The sequence below is a fragment of the Salmo salar genome, chromosome 02 (genome assembly GCF_965601325.2).
Source record: "Salmo salar chromosome 02, fSalSal1, whole genome shotgun sequence".
In the NCBI taxonomy this organism is placed as follows: domain Eukaryota; kingdom Metazoa; phylum Chordata; class Actinopteri; order Salmoniformes; family Salmonidae; genus Salmo; species Salmo salar.
The window spans coordinates 42,607,047-42,617,947 of NC_138292.1; the positions used below are offsets into that span (position 1 = coordinate 42,607,047).

General features: G+C 40.9%; 1 protein-coding gene across 4 annotated transcripts in view; it reads left to right on the forward strand.

Moving 5' to 3' along the window:
- LOC106583242 (type II inositol 1,4,5-trisphosphate 5-phosphatase) overlaps nt 1-10,813 on the forward strand; it is a 31,717-nt gene extending 20,904 nt beyond the window's left edge. For 3 of the 4 annotated variants that reach the window (XM_014167185.3, XM_014167187.3, XM_014167189.3), the window contains 11 exons: nt 261-372; nt 785-894; nt 1,258-1,393; nt 1,912-2,022; nt 2,999-3,164; nt 4,234-4,469; nt 5,537-5,644; nt 7,173-7,257; nt 7,494-7,621; nt 7,930-8,041; nt 10,244-10,813. In XM_014167185.3, coding sequence (XP_014022660.2) covers nt 261-372; nt 785-894; nt 1,258-1,393; nt 1,912-2,022; nt 2,999-3,164; nt 4,234-4,469; nt 5,537-5,644; nt 7,173-7,257; nt 7,494-7,621; nt 7,930-8,041; nt 10,244-10,353 — 1,414 coding nt within the window. In that variant the 3' untranslated portion in view covers nt 10,354-10,813. The remainder of the gene's footprint in view (nt 1-260; nt 373-784; nt 895-1,257; nt 1,394-1,911; nt 2,023-2,998; nt 3,165-4,233; nt 4,470-5,536; nt 5,645-7,172; nt 7,258-7,493; nt 7,622-7,929; nt 8,042-10,243) is intronic. The other variant, XR_006761158.2, reaches the window with a different exon arrangement.
- The last annotated feature ends 88 nt before the right edge of the window (nt 10,814-10,901 follow it).

Genomic DNA, 10,901 nt, shown 5'->3' on the forward strand with positions numbered 1-10,901 from the left:
CTCCTTTATTGGGGGTGTCTTGCTAATTGCCTATAATTTCCACCTATTGTCTATTCCATTTGCACAACAGCATGTGAAATTTATTGTCAATCAGTGTTGCTTCCTAAGTGGACAGTTTGATTTCACAGAAGTGTGATTGACTTGGAGTTACATTATGTTGTTTAAGTGTTCCCTTTATTTTTTTGAGCAGTGTATAACTACTCTTCTATAATTCTATGATTTTCCATATTCTCAATGCGTCATATTTTCCTTGCTTACAGTGTGGTCCTATGGCTGGGAGATCTCAACTACAGGCTAAGTGACCTTGATGTCGACAATGTGAAGGACTTAATCGCCAAGAAGGATTTTGAAACGCTGCACAGTTATGACCAGGTAGGTAATCTCAAGCCGCTTAACTTCAAGCCATTTAAATGTCTACTTCTGGGGTGTGTTCAGTAGGCAAATGTTGTAGAATGCTGCAGATAGAAATGTCATGAATAGAGCTGACATGATTCCTTACTCTACTTGTCAGACAGGGAGGTTTGTTCTACATAATATCTGAAAGTTCCACAACATTGTTCCCAGGGTCATATTTATTAGGCACCAAACAGAAGAAAATTGATCTGAAACAGGGAGGTACTACCTGAAATTGTCCAATCAGAAACACAAATTTTCCGTTGCAAAACGTTTTGCAACATTATGCCCTAATGAATAACTCTGCTAATCTCTGTGTTCAGTGCCAGTCACATTACACCCTGATGAGTGTGGTAATTGTCAAGCTGTCTTGTGGCTCTGTGGTCCTCAGCTGAAGAGGCAGATCGATGAGAAGGCTGTTTTCGTGGGCTTTGTGGAGGGAGAAATCGGCTTCCTGCCCACTTACAAATACGACACCGGCTCCGACCAATGGGACACAAGGTAACTTCTCCTCTCTAAGTGTCTAGTATTATCTATAAAGTCAATGGAGAAAACAATAACACTTTACTAAAAGCCTGCAGATATATTGCATTATAATGCCTCGTAAGAACATGTATGAACCCCTTATAATGTCTTATGGTTGTCGCATTATGAGCCTAAGGCGTTTTGAGTTGGAATATTGATACATAGGGAGACAGTATATATTATAATCCTTATTATAATGCATTACAAAGGCTCCTACATTCTTATAATACGTTTTAAAGCATTATAGCTGCAGAATAAAGTGTTGCAAAACTCTTAAATATCTTATTGCGTGGAATTCGTCTCTGAAATGTCTTAAAGTTTCATGTTTCACGCCCTCAGTGAAAAGTGTCGCGTGCCGGCGTGGTGCGACCGGATCCTGTGGCGAGGCAAGAATGTGCGGCAGCTGCTCTACCAGAGTCACATGGCCCTGAAGACCAGCGACCACAAGCCAGTCAGCTCCCTTCTGGAGATAGGGGTGAGAATTAGTTTCCGCCATTTGTCCTTAGACCTCTTAGAGACCATGAGGTTTTGGTTGGTTTACCCTGGGGGTCATAACCAAAGAATCTATAGCTAGCTAATCCGAGGTTGTTCAGGTGGGCCTTTTACGATCTTAGTCACACTATAGGGCAGAGCAAGCAAGAGCAAGCAAGGAGGTGGGCAGAGCAAGCAAGGAGGTGTTTCATCTTGCTTCATCCTCTCCCAATGCCTTACCAGTTTACCAAGTATTAGAAATGAGTTTTATGTGAGTTTTATTTAAATTTTTGGTTCTTGTGACCAGTCTGAGTTTCCCCCAGAGCCATATATTTAGAGTTCAGACAACTTTTTTAGCATTGTGCATTTGAGCATTTCATTTATCCATTCATGACAAGTATTTGGATTGTAATTCTAGATATTCTGTTGCATGGTATTTTTTTTGAATGTTCAAATAACGATATGCTTCTAGTTTCCCCTATTAATCTGTGTTCTAACCTCCCTACTCTGCTGCTTCCTCAGATAAAGCTGGTGAACGAAGAGTCCTACAAAAAGACATTTGAGGAAATTGTACGGTCGCTGGACAAGATGGAGAACGAGTGCATTCCATCCCTAACCCTATCCAGGCGAGAGGTGAGTGGTCAAGAGTTAAGTGATTCTACTTGAATTGTTATAGGTGAAGAATATGTTAACATTGCTCTGGTCTTTCGTAATACACAATACAACATTATCAGTGAACATTGACAGCAGCAGGACCTTGTGAACGACGCGTATCAATTGAGCTCTGCTCTTAACGAACAGGATTAAAATTGAGGGAAATGTGCTATATGTACAAATTTACATTTTCTCTTCACATTTAAACTGCACTTTTTTTATTGTTTAATTAATTGAACGTTCAAAGAAAAATAATTCAAGTGACGTGAATTCACAATTCAGATGTGGTTCTGTGTAGGACGGCTAGGGGTCAATGCAGTTCAAACTACCGCGGTCCTGGAATTGCTACATACTGGTTGTCACTAGTTACCACAGCCACAAAGTCCGCCTATTTCTACAATTTATCTTCTTAAAATGGGATTTTAAACCTAACCACACTGCTAACCTTAGTCTAAGCCTAACCTTACATGAAGTTTTCATGAATTTTTACAATATTGACAATTTTGTCTGCGGTAACTAGAGGAAATCCTACCAGACGGCGCTCGCCCCCACTCACAATGGTATTAATGTCATTTTAGGTTCTTTGTTGTGTGCCTCTCCATGTTGTCAGTACGGAGATCATGTCCCACTGCTCATTGCAGTGATGTATAACAGCCTGTTCATAGACGTCCAACAATCTGTTGTTAATGCCACGTATGGTGTTTGAGAGCTCGCGCTTTGTACTTGTACTTGCAGAAAAATCATTATGCAATTTCTCCATCTGGGCCGTCACAGTTTTTCGACATGTCATCTTGTAGTCTGATTCTAGATATATCATTAGGGTAATGAAGCCAACATCCTCTACCATTGACAATGGCTGCATATCAACTGCAATCATTTCTGTAATCAGCGCTGTGATTTTCACACCCCTACACCCTACCTGTGAAACCTAATCCAACTCACTCTCCCTCCCCAGTTACAGTTCAAAAACGTGAAGTTCATGCAGCACCAGGCAGAGACTCTGACCCTCTTCAATGACGGGCAGGTCCCGTGCCAGTTTGAGTTCATCCAGAAGCTGGATCAGCCCACCTACTGCAAGCCCTGGCTAACCGCCAACCCGGCCAAGGGCTTCATCGCTCAGGGTGAGTATAGCAGGACCGTGGTCCTATTCTTCTGTGTTTTCTTGAGGTAAGCATCAAGTGTGTCAGAGTAGGAGTGCTCATCTAGGGTCAGGTCCCCCCCCCCCCATTCCCGTCCATCCAATTCATTGTGATCTCAAATGTAAAACTGATCCTACATTAACACTCCTACTCTAAAACGTCTGATACATACAGCCCCAGATCAAGAGTTTAGCTGGGTGAAAGCAAGGTTGCCACCCCATTACTTTCTTCAACCTGAGTACTTCAAGGAAGGTCGGAAGGCATTTCTGAAGTATTAGAACAGGGCCTAAGACTTACATTCAGGAATGGATATCAATCTATATAAACACCTGGCCTCCCCGCTATGTTTGACGTAATGTCATGAGCTCTATGACATATGACGCGAGAGACCACATCATAGCTCTGTATTCTGAGTGAATGATTAGATTTGAATTTTCCCGGTGACTGCAATTGATAGAGGCATTTTCTCAACTCAGTGTTTGATGGTAGGGAAGCAATTTCAGATCTGTCTAGCACAAGAGACTTGTAAATAATGGAGAGATCTCAAGGCTTAGGATGGAAGGAGTGGTGGATGTGCCTCAGTGCTCTTTGCCTCTCTGGGTCTTGCTGATAGTCTGTGTTTTTAACAGTTTGTCTCATTTAGTTCTGGAGTTGTCAATGTAGTGATGCAGATGTAAATGAATAGGGTTTCCTTCACACATTCACATGCAGTTAGTAATGCTTAGTGTACAGTACAACCTTTGCTTGTGGTTAGTCAACAAGTTTCCACAAAGCACATTTACATAGAGCAGGGTCATGTTCATTAGGTCATGCAACAGAAAACATTTTCAAACGTTTTGAAACGGAATCTTTTGGGTTATTGGACATGTCCAAGTAGTCCCTCCTTCAGTTTGTCAGTGGAGTTTTCTTTCATTTGATCCCTAATGAACACAACCCTGTTCATCTGTGTCTCAGGGAATTGATCATCAGGAATTGGTGGCTTTCTTAAATTTTCTTCCATTTGATAAATCATTGAAATATACCTGATCCCATCAATGCGCTGTTCACCAAGGCGGCAACATGGACATCGACCTGGAGGTGTTTGTGAACCGCTCCACCGCCACGGAGCTCAACGCAGGCCGCCAGCAAATCGAGGACATCCTGGTGCTCCACCTGGAGCGGGGCAAGGACTACTTCCTCTCTGTGACAGGCAACTACCTGCCCAGCTGCTTTGGCTCGTCCATCCAGACCCTGTGTCAGCTGAGGGACCCCATCCAGGAAATGCCCCTGGAGACCATCCGGGAGCTGGTGAGTTCATTATAGCCAGCAAGGAGTGTGTTCATTATTGTATATATATTTTGCAATGGAAAGCAAAAATGTGCATTTCTTATTGGACAAATTCATGGTTCTGAGTGAATACGACCCAGGTGCAGTCTGACTCAGAAGACTGCTTTCCCATTCTTCACACTTCTCCAAAAGTGTGCAGTGGTCTGGTATATTCCCCATCGTGGATTTAAAAGTATTAGATTGGTGTAACCTAAAGGGAGTTTCCACCATTGTGAAATATGGAGTATGAAAGTGCACACGTTGGGAAAAGGGTGGAGAATCAGGAATCACAACACCTGACCGTGGCATGGAAATGTCGCCCTCTTCAGGGCCATTTTATATGAAAGGCCTTGCCCAGAGTAAAAACAATTAAAAGTGAAAGTGCTCTGGGGGGATTCTGTCCTGCGGATAATTTTTGTATGATTTTGTTTTGTATGTAAATGCACAGTCATCTAAAAATGACCAGGAAGTGTGAATGTTGAACTAGCTGCAGTCTATATTCCCCAAATTCATTGAGACAAGAGACTAGACACATTTGCACTAAAGACAGAAGCTAAAAGGAAATTCTGTTCGTAAGCTTTTCGTTATAGCCCCCCATTTCCTTTTTGTCTTACTAAGCCTACGTCGTGTGTAAAAACAGAAACTGTTTGTATTGTTTTTTTGCACTGTGTGAACCAAATAGGAGATTGTGTCTGAAGTGGGTTTCCAAACAGGGAATCAAATCACCCATTGGCCCAGAACACACTGTTGCCAGGGGAGAATATCCACAGGGTCATTAGTGTTGCAAAACAGTATGGCTGTCATGTACGCTAGAGCAACCCTCTCCAGAAGCTCCTGTGTTTGATCTTCAGTCAGTGTTATGCTTAAACTGACCAGATCAAAAGATGATAGATTCTGAGAATAAACAAGGCCAAAAATGTCTAGTTATTAATACAGGCAGCATAAATAGCTACAACACATTGTCCTCTCAGGATATGTTGTTAAAGGTTAGGTCCAGGATTTAAACCCATTTCACTCAATTGTCAATTCTTCTTGTCTTCTTTCTAAAGACGTCATCAGGCGATGAGACCAGAACCGTAATCATCGATAAGCCCATGGATATCCCTAAAGAGATATGGCAGATGGTGGACCACCTATACCGTAATGCTCTAAAACAGGTCAGGACTCACAGAAATCTTTTACCATTTACGCACTACTGAACCAAACCTAGAACATCTAGGTGCGTCATTGGATGCTTTTTTTGCCCCTCACTTTATACACAGAAAATCTCCTCTAAACATAGAATTAAGCTGTTTATCTGTCTCTCTGTGACCTCTAACAGAACGAAGTTGACTACAAATACAAAGTTGCCAATGTCTTTACAATTGAACAAGCAAAAGATGCTTCAAATAGAAACTGAGATTGCATTATTTAATAAATAGGCCTACAATAGGCTATATAGGCCTTTTATATTTCAAACCTATTGAAATCAATTTCATGTACAGTCAATTGAGTTCTATTTGTAGGCTACACTCTGGAAATTTTCATGAATTGTAACGTGCGCAATGATGTGCATTATTATAGGGTAAGGATTAGAATTAGCAGGCGTAAGGTGATCTCTCAAGGAGCTTATCTGTTGTCAGTATTGTAGAATAATTCTAATGTTAAGGTAAGATTTGAATGGAGAAAGCTAAATCGGAGAGAAGCGCTGCCTTTCTTTCAATCCTATCAGTATCAACTCATGCTCCAACGGCACACGTGGTGAAAGTTCTTTCTGAGTGGTGTTTTGGGGAAACGCATGTTCCATCTTCGGCCGTTGTCAGAACAATGCATCTTTAACACACTCGTAAGCCTAAGTTGCATGGCTATTAGGGGCTCCTGAGTGGTCTAAGGCACTGCATCACAGTGCTAGTAGGCATCACTACAGACCTAGGTTCGATCCCGGGGTGTATCACAACCGGCCTGTGATCTGGAGGGGGGCTTTACATCGTCATTGTAAATAAGAATTTGTTCTTAACTGGCTTGTATAGTTAAATACAAAATATTGTGAGAACGGGCCCTGAGCTGTACTGGCCCTAAGCTGTACTATGCCTCCACAATCGTTGTTGTTGCTGCCTGGAAAGGACAATGTGAAAAGAAAAAATCAGAACCAGTACAGGGTCGGAATCAGGCATTCGGTTCTTGACAATGCACTAGTTTTCAAGGACATTGGCTAGTACCTTTTGCCTACTTAACTCCCCTTTAGCAAGTTGGTTGCACAGCCTCAAATAATTCAAAGTGAGTTGGGCAGCTTTTGGCATCCTCCCAGCTGTGTGCTTTTTTAAAAAAAATTTTTTTTTAACAAGGACAGACATATTAGTCTTTTTCACCACAGCAAACCAGCAGAGTGAAAATAGGAATGTTTGGAAACATTATTTGTCTCTGGCATCCACCAACAGGCTGGAATGACTCAACAGAACGATTTTGTCTCTGTGATGCCGGTTCGCTTTTTTGTAAAACCTGGCTTTGAATGTTAAGGGTAAAATAAATAGATTTATTAGTTGATTAATTAAAAAAGTGAAAATGCATAATACTCTACAATATTGACATGAATACAGTTCTACTAATCCCCGATCAGTTGAAATGCTGCTCATTTTGCCGGCTACCTTTTGTGCGCTTTGAAGTTATGTGTTTACAGTACAACTAACTTTTTGCCTCTATTTCAAGGGGGAACTATTTCAACAACCTGGGCTCCGCAGTGAATTTGTGGAGATAAGAGATTGCCTTGACACTGGCATGCCAGACTCGCTCCGTATCCTTAACAACTGATATACACCTGGGTTGTGTCCATTAGGCATTAAACGGAAGAAAATGGCCTGAAACAGGGAAGGACTACCTGGACATGTCCAATAAGAAATGCTCATTTCTTTTTCTTTTGCAAAAGTTTTCCATTTTGTGCCTTAGTTTATCCAGGGTTGTGTCCATTAAGTCTTAGTGTCTACTCTGTATTTTTTTAAGTGGTGCCCCTTGACCCATGTTGACCCCTAGCTGGCAGTAACCACTCTGTGGCAGAAGCACTGCTCCTCTTCCTCGATGCCCTCCCTGAGCCTGTGGTCCCCTTCTCCCTGTACCAGCAGTGCCTGGAGTGCTGCTCCAACACCAGTCAGTGTAAAAAGGTCAGTACCAATGCAACTCACTCTTAAAAGTAGACGTTACTTTTCTCAGTGCCCCTATAGTAGGATACTCTGTATGTAATGATTGTCTACTGTACTAGGTCTTGTTCATTAGGCTTCAAACGTTCTGAAATAGGGAGGGTCTAACATATATACACTTTTTTTTTTTTTTTTTTACGCTTTCTGTTGCGTGCCCTAATGAACCCAACCCAGTCGTGGGGAATTAGTCTGTGATTTGCTCTCATGTTGTGGTGTTTTAGCTTGTCTATGGTGTTGATTTGCTATTGAGTGATGTTTTTCTTCATCCTCAGGTTGTATCCTTGTTACCTCAGTGCCATAAAAACGTGTTTAACTATATAGCGGCTTTTCTCCGTGAGTTGTTGAAGCATTCTACACACAATAACCTGGATGTCAACATTTTAGGTAAGGTGAAATGGAAGAATTGTCTAACACAAACAATTGCCTGAAATGTGTTTTGAAAGGGTTAAATGAAACTTCATGCTCTTCTTGACCAGTACCAAAGAGGTTCAATGTTTACAAAGTCGAGCTGTGCAAGTTTAAGATCAGAAGCCGTAACAAGGTTACCTAGTTGTTCATTTCCATGTGTCACAATATGCAATGAAACAATAGCACCAGGGACTGTTGTGATAAAATGCCTGATTTATTCCACTGCATGCAAATGGTTATGCAAGCTTGTTTGGGTTTTATATTCCAAATAACCAGAAAGGCCATTGTCGTCTTTCTGTACTGTGATACTGTGCATATGCTTTTTCCCCCCTTTTTCACCTTAGGGCAATCAGTTATCATTTATTTACTTTGTTAAAAATATAGCCTAGTAATGTAATACTAGCTATACAGTTGAAGTCGGAAGTTTACATACACTTAGGTTGGAGTCATTAAAACTCGTTTTTCAACCACTCCACAAATTTCTTGTTAACAAACTATAGTTTTGGCAAGTCGGTTGGGACATCTACTTTGTGCATGACACAAGTAATTTTTCCAACAATTGTTTACAGACAGATTGTTTCACTTATAATTCACTGTATCACAATTGCAGTGGGTCAGAAGTTTACATACACTAAGTTGACTGTGCCTTTAAACAGCTTGGAAAATTCCAGAAAATAATGTCATGGCTTTAGAAGCTTCTAATAGGCTAATTGACATCATTTGAGTCAGTCGGAGGTGTACCTGTGGATGTATTTCAAGGCCTACCTTCAAACTCAGTGCCTCTTTGCTTCACTTCATGGGAAAATCAAAAGAAATCAGCCAAGACCTCATAAAATAAAATAGTAGACCTCCACAAGTCTGGTTCATCCTTGGGAGCAATTTCCAAATGCCTGAAGGTACCATGTTCATCTGTACAAACAATAGTACGCAAGTATAAACATCATGGGACCACGCAGCTGTCATACCGCTCAGGAAGGAGACACGTTCTGTCTCCTAGAGATGAACGTACTTTGGTGCGAAAAGTGCAAATCAATCCCAGAACAACAGCAAAGGACCTTGTGAAGATGCTGGAGGAAACGGGTACAAAAGTATCTATATACACAGTATAACGAGTCTTATATCGACATAACCTGAAAGGCCACTCTGCAAGGAAGAAGCCACTGCTCCAAAACCGCCATAAAAAAGCCAGACTACGGTTTGCAACTGCACATGGGGACATAGATCGTACTTTTTGGAGAAATTTCCTCTGGTCTGATGAAACAAAAATAGAACTGTTTGGCCATAATGACCATCGTTATATTTGGAGGAAAAAGGGGGAGGCTTGCAAGCTGTAGAATACCATCCCAACCGTGAAGCACGGGGGTGGCAGCATCATGTTGTGGGGGTGCTTTGCTGCAGGAGGGTCTGTTGCACGTTACAAAATAGATGGCGTCATGAGGAAGGAAAATGATGTGGATATATTGAAGCAACATCTCAAGACATCAGTAAGGAAGTTAAAGCCTGGTCGCATATGGGTCTTCCAAATGGACAATGACCCCAAGCATACTTCCAATGTTGTGGCTAAAAGGCTTAAGGACAACAAAGTCAAGGTATTGGAGTTGTCATCACAAAGCCCTGACCTCAATCCCATAGAAAATGTGTGGGCAGAACTGAAAAGGTGTGTGCGAGCAAGGAGGCCTACAAATCTGACTCAGTTACACCAGCTCTGTCGAGAGGAACTTATTGTGGGAAGGTTGTGGAAGGCTACCCGAAAACATTGGACCCAAGTTTATAAATTAAAGGCAATGCTACCAAATACTAATTGAGTGTATGTAAACGTCTGACCCACTGGGAATGTGATGAAAGAAATAAAAGCTAAAATAAATCACTCTCTCTTATTCTGACATTTCACATTCCTAAAATAAAGTGGTGATCCTAACTGACCCAAGACAGGGAATTTTTACTTGGATTAAATGTCAGGAATTGTGAAAAGCTGAGTTTAAATGTATTTGGCTAAGGTGTATATAAACTTCCTGTAATAATGTTGGGTCAGATTCTGGATTTGGTTCCTTTTTCATTGTTCTCCTTTTATTTAATATTTTATGATACAAAATAAAAAAGCAGTTATTTAATCTTACTTCAAGTGCCAGTTAGTAATTATTATGTTATTGACATTATGCCCTGTGTCATCCCTCACAGCCACCATTTTTGCTGCCTTGCTACTGAGGTCACCCACAAAGCAGGACCTTGCAGAGAAGAGGAAGACCCAAGAGTTTTTTCAGCATTTCCTAGTCCAGGACCTCTCTTGAATAGAAGTGTTTTCCTGCCATGTCTTACATGCTACAAACTATTTTAGACACTATTTGTAGTTTAATGTACAGCTCAGTATTTGTAATACATGTAATAAGTTCCTATTCATATAAATGGCTCTTTGTATAGGTACAGTCAGTCAAATTGATTAGGCTTACGCTCCTTTGATTTGAAATCAACTATGTTTTGACAAACTATGTTTAACCTGTAAGCTGTTGATGCACAGCTTTTATTATATCACTGAGCAGCTGTAGTAAACTGACCATTTTTAATGTATATTTACCAGTTTATTTAAAGAAAAAAAAAATTGTTGTGCTGTTTTGTGAAGGCAAAACAGCGGATCGTTATTTTATATATGAAAGTATTTCAAACAGTTGTGGTTTGGCTTTTTTTTCTTTCCCATTTATCAAGCAAATTGAAAAGGTTGGTTTGTTATTTAATAAACCCACTGTCACATTTGCCCTTGGCCTATCCAATGTGGTCCTTTGGCTGTTAGTACTGTTTGGGAATTACAAATCAAATGATAGCTTTGCATGATTCTAGATCG